General features: G+C 44.3%; 1 protein-coding gene across 1 annotated transcript in view; it reads left to right on the forward strand.

Annotated features, from left to right (window-relative positions):
* IQCA1 (IQ motif containing with AAA domain 1) overlaps positions 1-25,389 on the forward strand; it is a 1,010,495-nt gene that overhangs the window by 972,816 nt on the left and 12,290 nt on the right. The window contains exon 16 of the mRNA XM_069615989.1: positions 24,275-24,361. Coding sequence (XP_069472090.1) covers positions 24,275-24,361 — 87 coding nt within the window. The remainder of the gene's footprint in view (positions 1-24,274; positions 24,362-25,389) is intronic.

Consider the following 25,389-nt stretch of genomic DNA (forward strand, 5'->3'; position numbering starts at 1 on the left):
GAGTTTGGCATGGTCTGTCATTAGACCGCCCTCCTGAGGTTCGAGAAGCTCAATCAGGGTACTGATTTAGCTTGGATTACAACTTTTCTGTATCATCATGTATAATCACAATGACTGGCAATATGGATGTGATGAATCAACTTCCGGGGCACCAGTGGTCCAGGGCTATTGGTTTCTAAACCATCAATCATCCCCCACCTCTAGTACACCAGAAGGGATCCAAACAGATTAGAAATGCAAGCAAATTCTAAACCTCCTTGGTAACGTGGACGGAATGGCAGGCTTATCTCTGAAAGGTTGTGGATCGTTGGTTAGTTGCAACACACTGAACATACAATTATTACCCAAAGATAAAAGGGACTGTCCAGACAAGGTTGTGTACAAATATCTACTTCATTATTATCACAACAGATAGTTCTGGCAACACTACGAAATACAACCCCACCTGTAAGGAATGCAGAGGGCAGACTGTTTCAAAGAAGGAAAAGGGATGCACTGTGGATACTGACAAGAGGGTGATCTGTATAGTAAATAATCGCAACAGTTCAAGGTTACTTGGCATCAGCACAACAAAAGCAATGGGTCTTAAAATGTCTCTAGGGGCCTACAGAGAAGGACCAAGGGAACAGAACCACAATGTACCTTGTGTTTGAAGGTGTTCTTGGTGGTCGACTGGGTTGAGTCCATTTCAGGGTACTTTGCAGCTTCACTGACAGAGTTCAAGAAGCTATATGGATGGCTGCAGGCTGGCCAATACAGTGGTTTGGAGTCAAGAATAATTGTCTCAGTGCTGGTTGGCAGTTCTGAAGCACTTGTTGAGATGTCACAGATGGATTCAAGCGACTGCAGCATAACAACAGTCAGCATTGCAGTCATTTACAGCTCAAGGGACTTCACTGGTTCTAAAATGTCCTTTAAGGTGGACGTCAGTAGATGCTCGCCGATGTACTTCTAGCTTCTTCACTGGGCTTGTGTTGTTTTTTAAGGCAGACAGCCCAAAGCTGAGGAGTGTGTTGCAGGCAGCTTCCTTGTCCTTGGTTTCTGGTTCGGAGACTCTCTGGCACTTCCCATCTAGGAAGCTTGCTGCAGTGCCTAGCAGAGCACACTGTGTGCTGGCTGGGTACCAGTTCTGGAGCTGCTGGAGAGGCCTCTGGATTTGGAATCTCCATATGTTCGATGCGTGATCTTTAGGGGTGGGATCTTGCTTCCCTCTTGGAGGTCCTGGCCTTCCTTCACTGGCGGAAGATGTAAGGCAGAATGTACCTTTAGCCAGGGTCCAATGGTGAGTTCTTCCTTCTGCTCCCAGTGAAGTCTTCAGATGATCTGCCAAAAGAGGGGCTTGGCCCTCTTTTAAAGCCAAATGGACCACAGGGATTAGTGCTGGCTAAGCCTACCTTAATGAACCAATCCTGGGTCCCCACCAACATCTTCCTGTATGCATGATGTCATAACCAGCAAGCTTTGCAACAGAAAAGGTAAAGGGGTGAAAACATGTAATACTAAGTCCTACCCATCTTCCCATCTGTTGTGGAACAAAGGGTCTCTCTGGTTAATGGAGCTCTCTGTGGTTCCTGATTAAAGCGGCAAGTCTCCCTTGAAGCTGTGGCAAGACCAGACCCTCTGGCTCTGGCAAACCATATTCTCATAGCTTATGAACGTTGTTCCCCTGTTGGGTGAACTACTGTAAACACGCAGTCCCAGACGTGACAGTTCACTGTGAATCGATACTGAGGGTGGGAGCTGGCTTCAGGTTGTCACAGTTGCAGATGAAAGGTTGTTGAGGTTTCCTGTCTCCTTTGTTAACCTCTGCAGCCAGGCCCCATGTGGGCCTGTTTAAATTACCTTCTGAATGGTATTCATATCACTGCCACCAGATACAGTGCCCAACAAAAGGACAGGGCGGATCCATGGAGCCTTTATTAGTTAATCAGGCTGGCCATGACAGGGAGAGTTTTTGTCCTCAAGCTTCTGGAGGTGCATTGTGTACTTGTCGTGTCATATCCCAACTAAATATGACAGGGGGGACTGCACCTTTAGGCTGTGTCCACCCAGAGTACACAGGTCTATGCATATTTTTTGCGGTGAGCATAGAAAAATGTGTGCGGATTAGTATCACACATTTTCCAGTGGTTGATCTCCCGTCATTTAATTTAATTTAAACATTTTAAAAATCCCAATCGTGATGGGTATAGCATATATAACTATGCAGTTGATACCCAATTACTTTTTTATATCACCCAGATTCCAACAATCCAAGATGGATGTCTTGGGGAATAATAACCATAGACACACAGATTAAGAATTGGGGTATATGAACAATTGTGTTGGAAGACACTGAGCAGCACAGGTCATTTATGCTAGATGTAACTCTTATTATACCCAAAAGTTGTAGATTATCTAGAATGTGATGGTTTGAATCCCTCTTATCTCACATATTTTTATAGGCATTTGCAATATTGGAAATCATTTCCAGAGAAGGCTGCCAGTTAACAATGTGATTACAACAAAGTATACCAATTGTTGAACCACAGTATATCTGACACACAATCAAAAGGTAACAGAGAGACATATCTGATATAGATTTGGATTTGAATAACCACTGGGTTCATACTTAGTGAGTTCAGTATTCACAATTATCTTTCACTGAACGTCCACGGTTTGGGTGCGATCGGTGTGCCATTCCCTCACATCTAAGACGCCATGTCACTGTATGCATTACTGGAGTTAGTATGGGTGATGTTAACCCATTGGTTATTTATTCTTTTGTATAAGACAGATTCATTATTTATTTATTTCTTATTAAAAGGATGTTTATTCTGTTTCTCTTCTATGTGCTCTCGGAAGTGTGGAATGTCGGTCAGTTCAATGGGCCTCATTACAAGTTAGCCTGTCCGGATATAACGGTGCCAGTAAAACCGTACCGGCACCGTTTTCCCAACCGGTTAACTACGAGTTCTCTGGCCATGTGGTGTTACACCGGCCAGGTCTGTAATGTCACATGGCCACAGATGGATGCGGAAGTGGAACATGGCCACAGATGGATGTGGAAGTGGAAACACCGGCACCATGTCGTAATGGTGCCGGTGTTTCCACTTCCCTATTCCAGTGGAGTCCAATTGGTTACTTAACATCAAGAATTGTTTCATGAATGTATGAATAGGAGTTTATAGATTATCAATCATATGTCTAGCCTAGATGAAGCTTTCTATGGCAACACATTGGCACCTGCACCAATGGTTAATGTAGGCACAAATACTAGCGCACAGGTACACTATGGTTTATGAAAAGTGAATACAGATTCACAGCAATAAAAATAATACTTATGGTTGAAGCGTAAAATTTAGAGAACTGAGCGCTCTGAATCGGGGGGGGGGCGTGTATTTTTCGGAAATGTGTATCTTTGCCCATTGCTCTAGTAATATTAATAATATTACTGGAATAATGAACAAAGAAAACGTGATTTTTAAAAATGTTTTTTTAATGCCCACCTCCTCCAGCCTCTCATTCAGTGATGACTGACGAATGAAGATAATCTGTTCACTTGTCAGTCATCATCACACACGCAAACACACATATGCATACAGACAAAACATTTTCACACATAACTACATTCACACACCATTACAACACTCCCACACACACATAGATATTCATACATGCACAGAGAAGTTCAATATATTTCACTTATATTTAGGCAGCAGTGATGACATCTTCCCTAGAGGTGCAAGCAAGCTCATCTGCAGGTCAGAGGTAAGGAGCCTGCACGATTTCTTCTTCCAGCTCTTTTTCAGGCCAACAGCAAGGTCAGCAGTCCAACCTTGCCCTCCAGTCTCAGACAGAGATGCATTGGGAGGGGCCAAGATGCATTTGATCCCTTGAAGGGCCTGGATTTTCAGCGCCCAGGCAGGGAAATAAATGCTGTGGTGTCAGTTGACGTTGCCCTAATGTCTTTCATAGGGCTACACATGGGACATTGTAGGGGGGTCCTGACTGACCCCTGTGAAACCCTATGGATGAAAGTAAAAGTGTGAATACCAGCATTCTTTGCAATGGCAAAGAATATAAAAACATGTTTAGATTTTTTGTAAATGCAAAGACTGCATTTGCATTACGAAATGCGAAAAAATAAATATTTTAAAAAAACAAGTTTTTAGGTTACATTTGTGGAATGGGAAACAGAGGGTCCATACATCTGTAAATCAAACAGAGGGGCTCCCTGGTGCCCCCTAAGGGCAGTTCACCCCTTGATGACAGGCTGGTCATGCTTGTCACCCTGTAGGGAAGTCTGATTCATGAGAAAAGATGCAGAGCAAGGCATCATTTTAAAAACATTATTTAAGCTGCAGCCTGCGCACAGCAGTTCTGAAACATATGCGCAAACAAAACGTGTAATGTTTTGCAGCCACTCAAAACTCTAACTGACAAAGCCTGAGATAAAAATGTCAAGAAATAACCTGCAATGTTTGTTAAAATGTGGAACTGCTTCGCTTAAGGAGAAAGAGGAACGCAGTTTCAAGAAAGGAAAAACAAATATTTTATGATGCTGTGTTTTAGGGGGAAATGTGAAATAAGGGGGGACACAAACATGTCTCCACATCCCCCTGGCGTGTGGGACCTGACCAGAAATCCTAATCCGGCATTTATGGTTTGCATCTGTGTCTGGTGTTTTTAAGATAATAAACTAATTGGGGTTCTGCAGATCTGTGGCCCCTAATCTGATCTCCTAGGCCTCTCTTGAAATAAGGAATCTTGATACTTTGAAAGCTAAAGTTAATCTGAAAATCTTTTAGACCCAGGAACTGTCCAAGGGGGCAGGACAAAAGTGGTAAATCCCCCAGAAATTGCAAATAACAAGTGATGTTACCATGTCAAGACCCACCTCTTCATAAATTCCTTCTGGCTCTGCATTAACAGCATTGACAACAGATAACAGGCAGAAAAACCAAAAACGCTTAGTGATATTTTGTATATTAAAAAAATGTGACGTGGGATTCACTAGTTTGCCTATAATTCTTGAACATAACCACATAGAAACTGAATTATTTGTGTGAAATGTTCAGTTTGAGATGATCTATGCGGGCTGCCAGAACGATATTTCGAATATGAGTTTTAATTGTGCAAGTTAGGCAAATTTGTGGCATAGAAATGGCACACGCCAGGGAATTGTATATTCTAACATCTGCAGGGACGATGTGTGCCAGAGAGAGAAATCTGGGGAGCTGATTGTTTGAGTGGTCAGATAGGTGGAATTTGCTGTGTCAGAATGGGATACCTTTTAATGCAAGAAATCCTTGAGATAACATCACATTAAATGCGAGGGAAACTCGGTTTAGAAGTTACTCCCATCAGACTGCCTCCTTCGTGAATATGCCCAACGGCTGCGAAGGCATATGTCTATTGTGATATAACTTTTGGAACGCTCTCCAATCACATACATTGACCAATATGATTGGGGAAAGTCTACACACCTCAAAAAGGTGGAGTTACTGTTCTATATGAGTTTTAACACACACCCACTGAGGGGGAGACACTGACAGACTCACTCGCTCACTCACTGACCCTTTAAAGGGAATGAGAGTAAATCCCGAACCCTATCACTTGTTAGAACTGAGGGGTGGGAATATATAAATAAATTGTGCATCCCGCGTAGTTAGGGAACATTTCAGAAGTAGATTAGGTCCATGTTATGTATACAGTGTGATTCACCTGAAGCTTTTCTCTGGTGATGGCGTCTAGCACAGATATACTAATAATGCAGGTCGAAAAAGTCATCTTACTATGTGCCTACCTAGAAAAAGAAGACCATTGAAGTAATTACTCGGTATACCGCCAAGCAGAACATTGTCATTGATGCAGGATTGCTCAAGATGAATGGAAGTGGGTTATTCTTCGAGGACCATTTCTTTCTGTTATTCACGGTGCCCACTGAAAGGGAGAAAGCTATATTTTGCCCAGTAATTTAATAGAAACATCACTGAAGGGAATTTTGACAAGATACTGAACATACATTTTATTTTCTACAAGCCGTTTACATACATAAAGGTCCAGTAGTTTCTTGCAATTGAGTTTAATATGCTGTTGAACTTCTGACATGTCTATTGAGTAAGGGGGTGGTATTTTGATCAAAAGGGGAAGTAGCGAGAATTAGATAGGCAGGGATATTTAAACTCATTTATTGTTTTCACAAATGACAGATTCCTTCTGGGATCTCATGCATTCAATCCATGTTAACTGCATGCTCAGAGTAAATTAAATGCATAGATACATATGGTGAAGTGTGTATTGCAAAACTCTCTATTTTCATTGAAAACCACAGTATTAGCCACGGACCAGGATGGCAGCCTACATGACTGAAAGATTTCCTGATGAAAAATGTTGGATTTGCTAATGCTTGTTCGTATTGGGAGTCAATCTGGAGTCCTGATCATTAGAATGTCCTGGCTAGAAAATCACCTTGTTCAATTCAAAAGCAGCATAGATGAGAGACTGTCACTCGTTTTGTTATCGTGTGAAAGCTTGATTAAGTCATTAAAGCACAGTAATAGAGTTTCACTGTAAAAAAACAGGAACCTGTGGGAAGATTCTCAAAAAATAGTGTAAATTAAAGGAGTGCAGAGAATGTGTTCCACTCATTTGTGCTACTTTTAGAAACATGCAGGTCCCCTTATTATCAAAGTTGACCTGGGCATTTCAGGAGGGCTGGAAAGTAGCGCACAGATGTGCTGTCTAGCCCCCTTTCACACGTTAGTGTCAGGAGCATGCTTCTGACACTAGTGTATGACAGACCACCAGTAACCAGATGGTTGCTGCGAGTGTATTTCACAAAGATGGGCGGTGAAATGTTTGAAAATTAAAGAAGCATTTCCATCCCTGTTTGGTAATGGAAATGCAAGTGTGACAGCCATGGTTTAAACCATGACTTTCACACCTAAAGAAAACATCATGTCAAGGTCATAAATCAAGCCTTCTTACATTCACCTGCAACAGCGCCTCGATGCCTCTGGGCTGTAGTGCGCTCTACAAATCCAAATAAATAAAATAAATAAATAAATGACCTTGTAATGATTTGTGCCTCCCCCTGTGCCTGTCCCCAGCCTGTTTGTGAATTTGGATTAACGTGTAACTGGGGCACATGTGTGAATGGGATCTACGATGCGCTCATTCAGGTGGCCTTTTTAAAATGGGCTGCTCCTTTTTCTGGCACAATCGATGAGATCTGCTAGACTGAGAATCTGACCCTGTGTGTTGGGGGTGGGTGACTACTCCAAAGTGGCGGGTGAAAGTATCTGCTATGTGTAGAACCCCTACAATTGACTCTTTAAAGTTCTGCACTTAACACACTTACCTCTCGGGGCACCTATCGATATAGCACCATGCCTGTAAACCACTCTTGACTTGAATTCTTAGATATCATGCCTCTTCAAATCGAACATTTGTGTGAGCTTTGATAATTACCTTATGCACACATATACACATCTACATATATCTTCTATCTCGATTACTTCTCCCCTCCACTCCTGTTGCCTTAGCACCCATCCTTCACAGTGCCAACCCATCGTGCACTCCTATTGACCCCTTTGTTCCCCAAATGGCCTCAATTAATTGCCCTTACCTTCCATGCCTCTTTTAAATTTACAAATCTACAGCTGTTTTACCCATATTGAAGAAACCCTCTGCTGACTCAAAGGTCACAGCAAACTATTGCACACTTTTTCTCATTCTTACATTATTCAAAGGTCCTTAAATCAGGGGGTCTTCGACCAGATCACCAACTACCTCGAGGATAATTTCCTTGGTGATTCACTTCAATCTGGCTTACGCAGTAAACATTCAACGAGATTGCACTCATGCAGGTTTCCAACATTCTCTCTAATGCTCACCACTCCAAACTCTAGTCTATGCTCACCCTTTTGGACCTTTCTGCTGCTTTCGACACCGTTGACCATGCCGCTCACCTCCTCACTCTCCAGGACCTTGGGTTCCACAAATCTGCCCTTGCTGTGATCACCTCCTACCTGGAAGGTCAATCCTTCAAACTCTCTTGGAACTCGCAAACCTCTGACCCCACCCCTCTCCCAGTCAGAGTCCCCAACGATCAGTCCGTGGAGCTCTTATCTTCACAATCTATACCTCTGCCCTCGGATGACCGATCCCATCTGCTGGCTTCCACTATCTGCTTTTTGCTGATGACACTCAAATATGTTTCTCCTTTCCCTTCTTCACCCTAGCCGGCTTGGAACAGATTACGAACTGTCTCACTGCAATTCATCACTCGGCTCTCTGCTGCCTCATGCTGAACTCTTCAAAAATGGAAGTCCTCTTTCCTCGAGCTTCCAATGCCATCCCAACCCTCCCTGAATCACCTTCTTGCCTGCCCTCTTTGCTCCTACACCCCTTAGCACTTCCCTCCTGGACCTCCACCAGCACTTGCCCACTGCTCTGCTCCCCCTCCCTCCCTATCACCTGCACTTCCCCTCACTGCATTTGCACGTCTGAATACCACAGGGCCTAGTAGGACCATGACTATATTTGACTGTCTTTGCCATTGTTATTTCTCCCCTGTTCCCTCCCCATTTAGCCGTTTGGTGCTTTAAAACACAATTCAGTTGTATACGTGCCTAACAAAGGCTCAATAAAATAAATAAAATCCAGAAGTAGGAACCCCCCTCACTGCCAGGACTTTGGAGGCTCTCTGTGCCCAACCCAAGTTTCTTAATCCAAGAATATAAGGCAAATGCCCTTGTTCCATTGTGCCCACCTGGTAAGCTCAAGTGTTTGTACGGCCTTCAATTATGCAACCGCACCACCAAACTCTCCTCCTGGTCCGTCTTCTGTGGCAAGCTTCTCTCTGTTATGGCTTCCCAAGCTGTTCTTTACTATACATTTTTCTTGGACTCTTCTCAAGTCAGTCCCATCCCCAGATGAAACCTGTGCCAGAGGATGATGGAGTAAACCTGCATCACCGACTACCACAAGCCTCAGCCCAAGGGTCTTGCTGTCCCTCCTGCACCAGTGTGGCACCACTGGAACTGAAGGTGTATTTGTATTTTATGTTCTTTTTATAATGCTTTCGCCAACGCGCACAACAGCATGAGTAAATACAGTACAATACTAATGAACATTGAGTGGTCAATGGCAACAGAGTGGTGAAAAGTGAGGTATCCGATAGAAGAGAGAAGAGATGTGGTAAGAAGGTGAGGAGCGAACAGCAAGAGCGAGAGTGCTTTGGGACTAAGCAAGAATCAGCAAAGGTGGGAGGAGGTGCCTGTGGGTTTGGGGACTACAAGAAGAACACTGGGCTATTAGCAGATGGGATGAGGAGGTGAGTAGAAGGAAACAAGGGAGGACAGGTAGGAAGGAGCAAGGCCATGAAGGCACTTAAAGATGATAGAGAGAAAGTGAAAAAGAAGCCGAGACTCAGCTCCTGTTTTCCTGTTTGGTTTTTGCGCCTTCGCTTAGTTTGCAGCAGGTCGGCCATGTGGCCTTTAACTACTCAGCCTCGGCTCTTTGGAATGAATTATCTCCTGATTTAAGATGTACTAGATTGCTGGATCAGTTTAACCACCTGCTGAAAACGCACCTTTTTTCGTAGGGTTGTTTGCCTTTTCTGATTTCGGCTGTCCATGCTTTGTTCAAATGAGCTTGGTTGCATGTTTGTCTTGTTAACACTGATCATGTCCTTTGTGTTTATGTGCGCCCCTACGCTCATGGGTGCGGTACAACTAAATAAATAAATAAATAAAAGGACAAGATAGCAGCTGATCTAAGAGAAGATGAGATAGAGGAGTGGGAGGGAAGAATGAAAAGAAAACGTATAGCAGAATTATCGCTAAATCGAAGGAGAGCTAGAATGGAAGCAGGGAGATCAATTAGAAGAATTGAGCAAGAGTCAATATGTGGGAAGATAAGAGAGGAAATAAGGAGTTTGGAGGCATGGAAAGAGAGAAAGGCTCGAGTGCGGCAAAGATTGAAAAGAAGAAAATGGCAGTTACGTGAAGTGAGTGAGATATGGGAGGAGAGAAAGAGAGGATTCCAAGATGGCACAAAGGGCATGGTGCTGGAAAACAGGAGGGAAGAGGGAGGAAAGAAGAGAAATGGGGAGGACAAGGTGGGGAAATAAACTAGAATCATACTCTTGTTACTTAACATAAAGATGTATGTATTGATCGAACACGTTTTTAGTGTGATTTATGTAGTTTTCAAGTAATCACCATGAAACAGAGTACAATCTTAGGTCTTTTAAGTCATACACGAACAGCCATGTATAACAGCTAGAGCTGAGAAGACATGTGACCATGTATGAAGCCCAGACTGGGCTCAAATATAGGCCTCCCATTTTAACTAAAGTGCATGACAGTGGGAAAATGTTGCCTAATGAATGGGTTTTGGGTAATGGGAGGAGGACACCAGTTGTAGGTTTTGTGTCGGTGGTCTAGGGGCCGGGTGTCAGGTATGGGGTTTGTGTTTTGTGGGCTGGGAGGCAGGAGGCCAGGAAATGGTCTCCTGCCAGCTGGGCTTGACCTGGCTTCCCTGTCTCTGTGAACACTGTTCCAATCTGGGCATTGAGTCTCATGACGGACTGACCCTGGGCAGCGTGTTTATGGCTGGAACTAGAAGGTGAAATGAGGTGGGTGGTGTCGAGGGTGCTGTGGGAGATGATATTTTATATGTAGTTACGAAAAAGCAGGAATATTGTTGTCGTGATTTTTTTACGATGTGCCTTCTGCCCCCTCACAGTCCCTGATCTGAATGGATGTGTGTTCATTGGGAATTTGCCCATCTCAAAGGGACTGACTCTCCCGCTCGCCAATAAAAGCGAAATGTTTCCAATGATGTAAATCTCTTAAAACCAGAGTGTTAGGAGGGCTAGGACAGAGCACGTATGATCGCCTCCACGTTTTCACCCCCAAGGCATACGTTACATGCTTGGGGCCCATTTAAGGTGAGGAATCGCCGCTTTTCGCTTCAATGATTCCAAGCGAAAGCTCAGCTTTACGACACAAGGCAGGGGCACTTTAATTGTGCGTGTCTTTGCCAGACAAAGACTGACAACCCCAGATATGCTCAACAAGAACAGGCGTGTTTCCGTGCACACCAACATGCACTATTCCATTCTGAGATGGCAGTCAGACCAGGTTAGCATCTCATGCTGTCATGTATGATATCTGTATCCGTACCATTGACTTAACTCCTCATGTCTCTGTACAAACGCTGTGATACCTCTAGGTCTGGGCGTTAGACAAATGTCTTAGAACTATAGGTCACGGGCAAAGCGCTCGCCTTAGAAGCAAGACGACACAGAGCAACACGAGGTTGATCCCTGGTCCGTGCGTAGAAACCTCTGGGTATTAAGCGCGTTATAAATAACCTATTGCAATGCCATAATAAATGGCTGTCCGTGTTTGTCTACAATGTGAACGTCGCATGCAGAGGTCCTGATAAATGGGGTTATATCTCCCTCTTGTGGTCATATTAAATATTGCTCCATCTTTTAATGTTTCGAATTAATTAAAAACACTGGTCGTATCTTAAAAATTGCTAACACTCTAGCCAAGTGATTCACAGTGCATTCATTATACAGTATAGGTGGCAAAGAGCAACACTGACACAGCCACCGCTGTCAGGTATAAGGGCCTCATCCGTGGAATTTTTAGCACAGTGCAAAGTGACTTTGCGCTGCCAGCAAATAAACTAGCGGTGCAAAGTGTATTTTTGCAGTGCAAAGTCACTTTGTTGTCTGTTCTTTTATGCAACAGAAGGAAGGTGCCCATCCTTGACGTTGCATAAAAAGCGATTAGTTGTTTCGTTCAACCAAACATCACTGTACCTTGACAATATGGCTATCTACCGACTGGCCAGCTCCAGCTAACACCAGTAAATATCGAAATCAATGTGACACTCTCTACAAGGCACCCAATATTTTGTCGGAAAATACGTTTTTATTGTGTGCACTTGGACCCAGTCAGCAAATTATTGCCAGTTTGTACTTCGTATAGTATATATTGCCGCGAGGAGTGCAGTCGCCATTGACGGGCACCGCTCCTAGAGACCCAAAGCTGTATTTATTTGCCATTGTGACCCGATTTGTATGAGTCTTTCCATGTCACGTGCTGACATGCTGCTCAGTGTCCGGTACCCATAACAGGACTCCCAGCACAGCATCCCCGCTGCACCACAGCAGACGATTACCTTTACGAACAGCACCACTACCGGTGATTAACCTGATGAAGGCCATCATCACCTCGGGCTCTCACCCAGCCCCGTTTGGCCGAAACACTTCTGTGTCGGTGTTTTGTGGCACAACCCCTGTGTATATGTGTTTATAGTGTTGTGTACACTATTGTGTTTAGTACCCTCGGACCTACCATAGTCCTGGGTTGCACCCTGTAAAAATTCTATGTCACCACTTACCTGTACTGCATACTTGTTCATCACTGTGGAAACTGTTCCTGGACAATTTAAGAGGACGATACTCACCTGTATTTCCCTTGTAAAATAAACATCTGTCCAAAAAACTTTCGCGCTTATCGAAAGTTTTGTAAATGTTTAAATATATTCATCTTTGCAAAATCGTTTTGGAGGCAAAATAAATAGCTTCAAAACTAGATAGCTGTCTACGGATTTCTCACCCTGATTTCTAGCATTTTGCATATTTGTTTTGAAAATGACAGTATATTCTTATTGTGCACAATCCCAGTGTACTCCAGTAAAGGCAATCCCAATATAATCCCAGTTTGACATTGCAAGTATATATGATAAAAATATACTGCCAGTTTGACAACCCGGATAGACTCCTACTTGGATTAACTTAGGTTACGCCCAGAGTACCTCCCAGAGAAAGTGGATCTTTCGGGGAGCAATGGTGGGAAAGAAATTGATATTGAGAAACTGGAAAACATCCACTCCTGTTACAATTGAAATGTGGATTGTTGAGATGCATATTTTGGCTGATATCGAAAGGGTTTTGTATCTGAGGGAGAAAAAGAGTGCATTGTTTAATAAGATATGGAGTAAATTTCTTTTATTATACTAGGACTGCTTTTAGATCTGATGTGACTCTGGGGGGTTTGTATATAGTTGAGTAAGTAGGTTAGAGATTATATGTGTTTGGTGTAATTATCTAATATGTTTATGTTCATCTTTCTGTAAATTTGAAAATTAAAATAAAAAATTTAAAAAAAAATAAAAAAAAAAACTTAGGTTACGCCCAGTTTGACTAACCCAATATACTAGACGTTTGACTAGGCCATTATACGCAGTTTGAAAAATTAAGTATGTTTCAAGTTTGCATAGTTCTATACACTCCCAGTTTAAAAGCCCTTGAGCATTCTCAGTTTGACAATCCAAATACACAGCCCCACTATATATTTCCCATTGTAATGCCAACATTTACTACCCTAGTATATTCAATGTTTGACAATCCGAGTACAACCCAAGAACTACTGTACTATTAGATTGAAGGTTGTTTTACCAGGTTTCCAAATCCTAGTACAAGACCAGTATGACAATCCCACTATTTCCAAATGTTCATGGCATCCCAGTATAAACAAATTCAGAATACCCCAGTATTAGAAATTTTAGTACATTCACATTTTCCGTAAACCCAGATGATTCACAGTTAGAGCATCACAACACATTCTCACACTGCCTAATTCCAGTATGTTCACTTTTGACAACCCTCAAAGTGACCAGTTTGTTAACACCAGTAAATTCCTAGTTTGCCCAATTCCTGCACACTTCCAGTTTAATAATTCTAAAACACTCCATTTTAAAAATATCATGATACAATTTGCGCAATCTGGTATGATCATTTTTTTACATTGCAAATTTAAACATTTCTATTATATTCTCATTTCGAGCTTCACAGTATTACCCCAGTTTAACACTATCAGTACATTCTATCCTTAAACAATTCCTGTATAAACCCAGTTTGGAAATGCCATTAATTGTACAAAGAGTTTGCAAAGTTCTAGTTTGGGAGCCCTTTCAAATTCCCCATCTGACAATGCCTATATACTTCACAGTCCCAACACTCTCCCAGTTTGGCAACCCTAGTAAATGCCCAGTTTGACAAGTCCAGTGCTATCCCAGTTTACAAAACCCCAGTTGATTGTAAAGTTGTGCTGCCAGGCTATTCCCAGGTTTTGCAGCCTACCCACATTTCTGTTTTGACAAAACTACCAAACTCCCAGTTGTCACAATCATAGTTATTTCTAATTTTTCACCATCTCAGTGTATTCCAAGTTTACCAACCCCGGTATAATCTAATATTTGACACCCTTAAGAAATTCCCATTTTGCCATGTTCAGCGTACTTTGAGCAAACATTCTGTTTCTAAGATCAGGGGATATAGCCCTGTTACAAAGTCTGCTGCTTCTGTCTGAGGGTAGAGTATGGGGTGGTCATGTGGCCTGGGTGCAACTCCCCCTCCCCCAAGGTGCAAAGCTGGGCCTGGAGGATATTCATCAGGCATCCCACAGAGCAGCCCACCATTCCCCTGGACTAAGACAAAGGACTGTCAATGGGTCTTCAATGACTTGGCAGACCCCCCCCCCCCTTTAGAAATGCCCCTTGAGGTAATTCAGATGGGATCCCCAGTAGTTTAGTGGAACTTGCTCCCTGCTTGTATTGATCAACAGGGAGGAGTCTGTTTGAGAACCTTACTGCAGACGATGGTTGTAGTGAACCAGCATTGCTGGTGGAAGTGCTCCCACTGGCCTCGAATGAAGAGGAAAAACCAGGATGCGGCTGGTCTACTTGCCGGCATCCAGCACACGCGTGTGGAAACAATGATGACATCCAGCCGGAAGTTAGTTTGATCGGCATTGCTGCATACCACATTAGAGGAACATTACAATCCGTTGATTTGGATTGTCAAACCACACCTCTCCAATACAGTGAATGCAGCATTCACAAGACACATGTGTAATCAGTCCCACATAGGGGCATCACAAGGGGAAGGACTGGGGCTCTAAAAAAGGTATGGGTAGTTTCATAGTAGCATGGGTAGAAAAAACTGGTGAGCGAGTTGGGAGGAGGTGAGTGGAAAGGGTTGGGAGGAGATGGAGTAGGCACTTGAGGTGAAGAAGAGCACGGTGGCTGCAAGGAAAAGGAGAGAAGCGGTTGGAAGGAGACACAAATAGGAGGTTGGAGAAGATAATAGAGAGGGGGTGGAAGAGGTTGGAAGGAGATATAAGAGAGAGGGAAGAGGAAGGGGACATCGGGAGGAGATAGTAGAGAGGAGGAGGTTGGAAGGAAATAACAGGAGCCAGATGGAGGAGGTATTGGAGAGGAGGGAGGGGGGAAGGCTTAAAGGAAGCATCAGGATTAGGGTAGGGGAAACATCCAATGGGTAGCGCTCAGGCAGTGTTCAGGAGTCAGGCAGAGAAGTGACTGGGAAGAGGGGAAGAATGTGCCTGTGGTGAAGTGGTGAGGAGGTACCAAAAGAGAAACAGGAGGAAGAGGAGAGAACAGGAGATGTAGGAGAAGTCCCTTTAGGCAAAAATCTGTTGCAACCCTTTGTGGATGAAAGGGAAGATGGGGCCTTGGTAAGAGAACAAGGTTCCTGAGACAAGGTGATTGTGAGGAATCACAAGGGAAGCCACTTGGCAGATTGGCATTCCCAGTCACCTGGTGGAAGCTCTGGGGGTTTGGCCGTCACTAGTTTCCACTGCAATGTAGGCTTTGCATGAGGGTGCATGAGGGTGCATGTGGGGCCCAGAGACCTATGAAAAGGGTCCTCCTGAAGCAATGATTGGGGGCAGATGGAAAGTTGCCCCTAGACTGAGATTCTCCAACTAAAAACAGTTTGGCTGTTGAACAATGAGGAGCCATTCTGGTATTGATACAGCTCTGTTGCATTTTCTTTATTTGGCCCAGACCTGTACATGTCTCTAATACACCTTTAATTAAGCATAACATTTTGAGTCAACCTTGTGTTGATCCCACTTGTCCTCATGCCAGCTGTCAGATATACAATCCAATTACATACCCAATGTACACAATACGAGAACACTGTCAGCAATAGCATTCCATATTGACAGCCCAGTTTAATTCCTAGTTTAACAACCACAGTGTTCTCCATTTTGCACATTCGCAGTATATTCCCAGTTTGCACAATGCAATGCACTGTAATGATATGAAACTAGATCCTTTTCAGCAAATCTACCATTTTGTTGGCCTCTTCGCTCTCAGGTCTGCAAGTGGTGGGTGGAGGGTGGTTTGCTTGTACAGAGGCAAAGTCAAGGTCCAAAACCTGATGTTTTAATGCAGGCAGAGTGGACATATGCTGCTCTCTGTGTCAGCGAGCTTCAAGGTATGCTGGAATTAGACATGCAGGATTGGATTTGCCTTATGGGAGCACAGTGTGTTGCTCTTCTCTGGGGCATGCTAACAAGATTTGCCCTGTGATGTGGGGGGTGGGATGTTCCATGGCAGGATTTGAGTAAAGATGAAGAGTCTTGGGTGTGTGGTAGGGCAAAATATGAGCAGTGGACCAATGGGGGGGTGGGGGAGAGAGAGAGAGAGCGAGAGAGAGAGAGAGGGTGTGCGTGTGTGTGTGTGTGTGTGTGTGTTGTGTGTGTGTGTGTGTGTGTGTGTGTGGTGTGGTGTGTGTGTGTGTGTGTGTGGTGTGTGTGTGTCGATTTGATTCATGGATGGGAAGGCTGGTGATTCATGACCATGTCCTTGAGGGTTGGGATTGGTCAGGAGATTTGCTTCATGTTATGTGTCCCATTGCTGGTCGAGGGTGTTATCCATAGGAGGTGGTATGTTTATACTGGTCCAGTTTAATAAGCTTTGCTGACGCATTTATGCTTCTTTCCCAACATCTGGATATCTGTGTTTCCTGGTTTCTAAGTCGACCGGTGGAACATCTGGTTCATGGCACATGAACTGTTGGTGGAATGTCCAGGTTGAGGGTTATCTTAGGCACACGTCAGTGTGTGTTGTTACTGGTACAATTGAATAAGTAGTACTAAAATGCACACACGCTTAAATCTCATTTTAAGGATATCTGAAGTTCCTGATTTCATTGTGCACACGTGGGGCATCTAGTTTGTGCATGTGAGTGGGGCGCCTGTCATGCAGGATGTTAGCCAGTAAACGTGCTGATGTGATTATGATGGATCAGTTGTGGGGAGCGTTGGGTGTGCCCCAAATCTCCATCAGTTCTGGCTTCATTTGAGGGGCCTGTTGTTGCATAATTAAATAAAACAGAAGTTTCATGGAACGTTAAGCAGTCCTTCAGTAGGTGAAGTTCTTCGGGTAATGTGTTCCAGGGGTTAGGAGGCCAGAACAGGAAACGTGTCATCTCATTGACTTTTCCTGCAGTACATGGAGACCGTCCATAAGAGCGATTCGATGGATGCCAGCCTCTCCCAATGAATATGGAAATAATAATTTATTCGACATTACTCCCAGGCCCCTTCTGTGGTCCTATTGCAGGTAATCCATAGTGTTTTGAGTTGGATCTTGAATCTGGCTGGTATTGGTTGCAGGGACTGTAGGGCTTGGTGATGTGTTCCCCTCTTTTCAGACTTTGCAGGGGTTTGTCTGAGGCACTGTGTGCCCTCTGGAGGAGGTTCAGATGGTAGCCTGGGAGGTCTATGTAAAGGCTGTTGAACGCATGGAACACAGAGGTCTAGTGTAGGAACTACAAATGAGTCATGGTGCCTACGTTTGGACGATTGCCTGTTAAGCTATGTCTTCATGAAGTTAGGTTCCTTGAGTGTATAGACATTACACCCTGCACTGCAGCTGTATTATAGATCATCCCTGGTCTGTATTAGAAAACCATGGACCTCAACCATGTTGCTCTTAATTTGTCCTCTAGATGTCATACATATTAGGCATGCATAAAACATGCATGTACCACCTTGCACCTGAACACGAGCCTTGTCTCCCTCTCCTCAGCTGGCTTCATGTTTCAGAGATGGGAAGCAGAACTCACAGTATGTAATTTCGAGCATCTTAATGTTCACCTTGTCATGAATGAACTATTTGTGTTTGATTGAGGAGATAACACCCAGCAGTGTGGGTCGTCCTGGGGGGTAATGGGCTGCCAGTCTGAGTTAAGGGTACAAGCAAATCAGAAGCCCTTAACTAAGGCTGCGCGATATTGTTACCTAGTGAACTGCCTGCTCTGGGGGTGGGTGGGGGCAGCGTTAAAACCAATAGCACCTACCATGACTTTGAAATAGAGAGCGGGAGATAATTACCTGTACACAACAGGGAGGCTGGTATCAGCCTGGACCCAATGGAAAAGTCATTACGCACCTCACTAGTCACGTGATCTGCATGACGCACTGGAGGGAGCCCTTGCGACGTGGAGACAGCGACAACATATCCAGAGGGCAGTGTCCGCGTTTTAAGGGCTGCAAACGGGCACCGGCATGCAGCATGGTGGCAGAGGTTGGCTGGCAAGTGGCACCGTCGATATAAGGTCTTTTTCTGGCAGTAGGAAAATGTGGGATGTAATGGTACAGGTCACCGGATAGGAGAGCGGGAGTGTCGGGGATTACACATCCATGTCTGCAATCATTGCTGATAGAGTGGCTGCTGCCACCATTGGATACGGCCACCGACACCAGGGTGCTAATGTATGTAATATACCAAGTATTGAGGTAACATGCCTGAACAGGTTGGATACGAGAATTATACCATTAGTACATATGTCAATAAAATGTGTTCATGCTGCACATACATTCCTTTTTTTTTCTTTCTTTCCATTGGACCTTTGATGTGCTTTAAAATAACTCTTTATAAGTAAAATATTATAATAAAAGTGTGTATTCATTTGTCCGGATTTTTGCACCGATTGCAATGTGTATACACCGGAAACAGTGGTTCACAATTTATATATATATATTTTTTGTTGTCTTTGCTTGGGACACCTGAACATGGCTCACCTTGGAGGTCTGCATGGCTGCGCTTTTTCTATGTCTAGAAAGACCAGCCCAATGAAGTCCCTTCTAGGGATGTAACACATGCCCACTTTCTTTGAATTTGGCACCCTCCTAGGAAACCCCTTACTCTTCCCTATTTTGGACTAAAGCAACTGTTTCCTGCATGTATTGGCCGTGTGCCCAGAATGCAAAAACAAAGTAGAATGTATCCTATAGATAATAGATCTTAGATATAGACGGACGGGCAGAGGGTCCCACTCAAAGATTCACACATGGGTATGGTTAGACTGGTGTTACCATAGGAATAGAGACGCTTATAACGTTGTGGCTGTTCATTGCATCTGCGCGAAAGTTGGCAAGCGAAGTATACACCCCCCCCCGCCGAATTATTTTGGAATGTTTCATGATGTTAAGTGCAGTGGGCCAGAGAAAAGTGCACCCGGGAGTTGTGTTTTGTGTTTCAGTATTTGCTCTCATCTACAGAGAAAGCGCTGGGCCAACTCCAATGCTTTCCTGAATGTTGTTGGAAATCCGATCTGATTTTTTAAAACAACCCTAAGAGGTACCCACAGATCCAGCAGGGCAACACGTGCCAATCAAAGTAAACACAGGACCTTTGTTGGAAGAAGGTGAGTTTTGATGGAAGAATCCAAAGAAAACACAACAGCAAATTACAGTAGGGAAAAAAATACCAAAGGACATATTGCCACCCACTATGGCATGTGTGTACCCACTGTGTGAGATTATGCTCCAAATGGGTGGAATATTGGTGTGGGGGATGAGGGAGGAATTTAGGGGCTTCACATGGTGGGTGATGGATTAAGGGTGGGATGTGATGCGGGGTGTCTGTGTATAGCAAACAGCAGGAAGGTTATGGTGGGTTAATAAAAGCTTGAAAAAGACACCCTCCATCTGAAATGTAAATGTCAGATGGTATCCGGTAATAATATCCCTATATATATATATGGTCGCCGTATATAATGTCGCCGGGAAAAGGTTGTGGCGGCATTATATAGGTGACCATATATATAGGGACAGGGGGAGCGGGGCAGCAGGGGTGACCCTGCTCCCCTTGAAAAAAAAGGGGGGATTGGGACTGCAGGGGTGTCCCCCGCATGTTCCATCTAATAATGTCCCTGCAAAAACCAGACATTTCTCAGCGATTTTCTTGCATGGCGTTATTTTTGAGGGGACATTATCACATGGAACCAATCACACTTGGCATAGTTCCACCCAATAGCCATCCCTGGAAGAGCACCTCAAGTCCAGTGCACATCAGTGGAACCACTCTGCGGACAGGCTTAACAGTCATAAATAATACAGCGATGCATATAGTTGGAATAATAGGATACAACTGAATATGGAAATGAGGAGCAATAGGCTAATTCTTCCTCAATGGATCAAATAGATCATGGAGACCTCCAAATCTGCTGGGGGTGCCCACCAACTAATCCAAAGTGACGACACAAGCAGAACGCTTGCTGAAAAAACAAACACGAGCAATTAGGAGCACCGCTAGGTAATAGCGCAGGAATAGAGCATAAGATAAGACACATAGCAGTCAGTAAGGGAGCTGGGCATAGTTATAGAAAGCACTAAAGATATTGCACCTCAATACATCGAGTACATCAGGAGGACGTGTAGGGCTGCTGGAAGCAGAGGGCTGACGACCTGTTGCCAGGAATAGAGCAAAGCGCTCGCTGTGACTACAGAGGCGAGCATATATTACACATTGCTCTACTGAGAGCGTGGGTCAGAAATAAAGGGAGAACTAAAGTGGATATAGCTATACTTACCCACTGGAAGTCCAAAGAGCTCGAAAGTACTGCTCTAACAAAAGGCAATGCATCTATAAATGAACAGGATGTATGTGGGTCTCAGGACGATAGCTCCGCGAGCACAGGAGCAACACAGGTTCAATCCCCGGGTCCGTGCTTAGAAACCTCTGGGTATTAAGCGTGTTATAAATAACCTACAATAAATGACCCAATGTCCAGCAGCCTCGGCTGCGTACAAACCCACCAAACCCAGTTTGTATAACACAGATCACTGTGTGGGAGTGATACTGGTTAGAAGGTCTAACTTACATGGCAGAATCCATTTACTAGAGCTCCTAAAATTGCATAAGATCATGGAGCAAAGAAGGTGCAAATCTGCAAAGTGTTTTATGCACTGCAAGCAGGCAGTGATGGTGATATCAGCAGCAATCAAGAGCAAAGCATCAACTGGGTGCCATTAAGAGCCAACATCTGGCAGGTTAGGAAACAGATGTTTAAATGGTGCAAGCAGGAGTAAACTCAGTGGTGCAAAATATGTGCACTTGAAGCCAGTTGGCCATATTGCTATAACACAGGTATGAGCGGGCCAATAGCAGAAGACTATAACCCACAGGGGTGCATGCATCACAGGTGAAAGTATCACAGTGACGACCAACAGGCTGAAAATAACACATGGTGCAAATCAGGAGGCTTCAAATGAGTCCAGATCCGCAGCATGGCGTTCCAGTGGTGCAAATGCTAGAGGGGCAACAGGGGGCAGAAGTGATGGAAGTATTACAGCTTGCATCACTCACTTGAGTGGGCAGTAATCTGTGGTCCAGAGATGGTTACCGAGCAGTGCAGGGCTAAGGCTAGCCGACAAACAGCCAGCATGTTAGCAACTGCCGGTCAATGGCTGCCCGGGGAAGGGGAACGACCGGAGGGGATCTGAGGTCATGTGACCTGTGACCCTCCTGTAGGGTTCAGGAATGGCAAAGAACATGAAGGGAAAGAATCAGGAGTGCAGGTTACCCAGGAAGATGAAAAGAAGAGGTGAAAGGGGGTGTGAGGTGGGGAAGAAAAGAGAATCGCAAGAACAGCAAGAAATCCCAGTGTATTCCCAGTTTGTACAATACCAGTATATTCACAGCTTTACAGTCCAGTTTACCGGGTTCCAGTATAGTGTTAGAAAATTCCAGTAAAATCCCAGTTTGAAAAAATCCCAGTATATTGCCAGTCTGGGAAATCACCCTTTTTCTTTTGCTTTATCGTACTATCCAATCTGTGCTCTCGTCTTCCATTGGCCTGCAGTGTCCGCCCCATGCTAATGAAACTGTGCAATACACAAGCCATTATGACACCCTTGTTAAGGGCCTTCACTAATCAATTATGATGTAGGAGAGCTGAGTTCACTGAAAAGAAGGACGTTATATTTTGACCTAGCAGATAACACCCATAAAACCAAAATTAAGGACCTCCACTCCACTTCTTTGCTAGACCCATCACACTGAATGCCAAAGTCAAGAGAGCGGGGGAGCAGGGGGGGTTTCAATCGATGAAGGTCTTTCTTTAAAAGCACATGCAGGGGCTAAATTTAAGTGAGTCGTCCTACATTGGATTCAGAGGTTGGCATATATAACCTGCCTTATCCCTCTGAGTGTATAATCAATGCAATGGGGATAGCAATAACTGATATTGAAACCAGCTCAAGAAACTGGCCAATCAGCTTCAAGATACACAAGATCAGAATGGTGACTTGAAGACTGATCTCCAAGCGCAGAGACGGGTGTCCCCCTGTACTTTTCCTAGATTCCTTCCACTGCAATTATTGAGTCTCCCTTCACTTCACCAGACATTTACTTTGTCATTTATTGACCTCTTTGCGCCTTTACTTCGTCTGCATCTTCACAATGTGAAGTTGGCAATCCGTGTGGTTAAGGTTAGCTAAGGGTTAAAGTTGGCATCAAGGGATACCAGGGGGACAGAATATGTGTTTATAAAGAAGGGGGTATAGGGTGTCTCCTCAATAATGAAAAAGAGAATGCTAGGAGGACTGAAAGTCAGGAGAAGTAGAGGTATGGAGAAGTAAATGTGACTAAGTGAATGTATGGTCGAAGTGAATGCAGGCAAAGTAAAGACATACATCCCTCAGAGACATCAGAGATTACTACACTGGTCTACAGGAGAGTGTCTTACACATTTGCATACCTGATTAAATTCTGTTTGGTGCTAGAACCCCAAAAGATCCTACAGGCCAGGTTAAGGTGGAAGTGCAACATTTAGACAGGCTACATTTGGTAAGCGCGGCATCTCTGCCCCTGCGCCATAGATACTGAACAAACATCCAATAGGGTGATGGAAAGGGAGCTGCAATCAAGCTTTAAGAAATCCTTAAACAAATTTTCTCTGCTAAATGTGACAAAGTGCTGTGGTGGTAACGTCCAGACTCCCTTTCATTCATTCATGCATAGCGGAGGAGTGTTGTGGGGTACCGAACACAGTGCTCAGAGAGACCAGCACATGCCCCACAGTGTTGTGTGGGCCGGTGAGCCATGCACGCATCCGTCAATGTTGCAGGGGGCTGTGGCCCTCCGTCTATTCGCCAGTGCTGCGGTGAGAGGTCAGCCATGTATGTGTGCCGCAGTGGTGCAGAGGGAGTTCAGCCATGAGAAACCACCAACATAGTACACGGCTTGCTACACAGGACACCAATACATGTGTCCAGCCATGCTGTGGAGGCAGTTCCTCCATGCAGTTTTGTGGTGGGCCAGCCATGCATGGAACAGCCAGTGCTATGCTATACTGGCTGGCATTGAACATATACTATACTGGTGATATGCCAAGATCATCCTCTGCCCCAGAAGTACTCAGAAGGGAGATGAGACTATAGGAAGTCTGATACTACAGCTTGAACCCTGACATGTTGACATTCTGGATAGATTGTCAGGGGGCATTGCTGTGAGGTACCTCAGAGTGCATCTGGCCAGTTCAGCCTTATAGATGAATTCACTCACTTACTCACTCACACAGTGAGGTGTTCCCCCCGTAGTCCAAGGGCCCCATTGTTGTTGCCACAGTCCCAACAAATCTTTCTTGGCCAAATTTCCCCTGATATGTGTTGATTAAAAGTCCACTAGTTTGGTCAGAGTCTTTTACTGGGCCCTGTAGTGTAGGAGTATTGGTAGAGAAAGAACACGTTCGGAATCTACTTTCCTTGAAACTGCATGCTATTTTCATAGTTCCTTTACTTAGGAATGAGCTGGCGCCTACCAATGGAGCTCTATTCTGACCTGCACTCAAGTGCCTTTCCCTATTCCACCACTTCCTGTTCCTGCCTCACGACCGGAAGTGATGCCAAGTGTCCTCCATGTCCCGCTCTAACCTTCAGATCTGTCAGGGCAGACCCTTTTCACGAATCGAGGTGCCTTATAAGGGAGCCCAGGCCTCTCATCATCCCTGCTGATAAAAGATCTGGGTTCCTCATCCCTCTGCTCAGGCCCTAGTTTTGCATTTTGACAGTGCTTTGGTGGGGAGGTGCAGCGGCTCCTGGGGCTATGCCGCGGTTAGGGACACACCGCAAAAGCTTGAATGTGTTATTTATGTCTTTCCCAGGTCGCTCGACAACTGCAGCCGTCTGTGGTGTGGATTGGCGATGCCGAGAAAACCTTCTACAAGAAAGTACCGAAGCAAGAGAAGCCGGTGAGAAGCTCTCCTGAAATCTCCTGTCCTCAGCCATTATTCTTTGGGAACTGAGGGAAGGTTCTTCTCACATTGAGCTGCGTTAACTTGGCATTATTAGTGTCTGGGTTAAGCAAGACCCAGATTGTGAATGGTTGTGGCAAAGGGGTGATCTGTGGTCTAATGCCCTATTGGACTATATGGGATGTTCAGAAGGTGGGATGGAAATGTCAGAGAATCTCAGGGGTCAAGTCACTTTCTGCAGAATAGCTTTGATTCAAACACTGTGGTGGGTAATTGTGAGACTTGCAGTTTTTCTGTAGAGAGAGATTTGGAGTTGGTCTGTAGAGACCCAACATTGGCCCCAGACATGTTTCAGCCTCGTTGGGAGTTATCAGTGAGGTGTAGCTTCTTCTCCAGGCCCAGCATGCACAGGACCCATGTCTGGGCATACGCGTCCCGTTTGGGGTGACTACAGCAACATAAAGAAAGGACTGCCAGGGCATTACTGAAAGGGGAAAGACCAAGCCTGTTTCGTATATGTTCTTTCGACTTTATGTAATGGCTTGGCAGGAAGAAAAATAGCGGTTTGTAGGGTTGTCCTGCCGTGTGTGTGTGTGTGTGTGCGTGCGTGCGTGTGTGTGTGTGAGAGAGTCCTGTTATATAATCAAGAAATGTTTCAAGACCAATTTTCAGATGCTATGGATAGATGTAATATCCCTGAAATGGTGTCTGCTCTTTGTATTATTGGAATATGTTTAAGATAAAACATAGTGCATAGCTGATATTCATTATGCTATTCTGCTAGTTGCATATGTGAAACACATCTTATGAACCTAGGTCTTCTTTCTTGTTATAGGCTTCTCTTATTGCATCCTTATTGAAAAAAAAACCCTATTAAAAAAATTTCAGACATGAATAAAGAATCACATTTCATGTCGAATATTTCATAACATTGATCAAATTCTGTAGCATATCCCAAATCATGACAAAAGAGTGTAAGGAGTGTGGTAGGTTTGTTAGCATTCAGGAGATTAGCATTGCATGAC

The sequence above is a fragment of the Ambystoma mexicanum genome, chromosome 9 (assembly GCF_040938575.1).
Source record: "Ambystoma mexicanum isolate Mex_15411 chromosome 9, UKY_AmexF1_1, whole genome shotgun sequence".
Lineage (NCBI taxonomy): Eukaryota > Metazoa > Chordata > Amphibia > Caudata > Ambystomatidae > Ambystoma > Ambystoma mexicanum.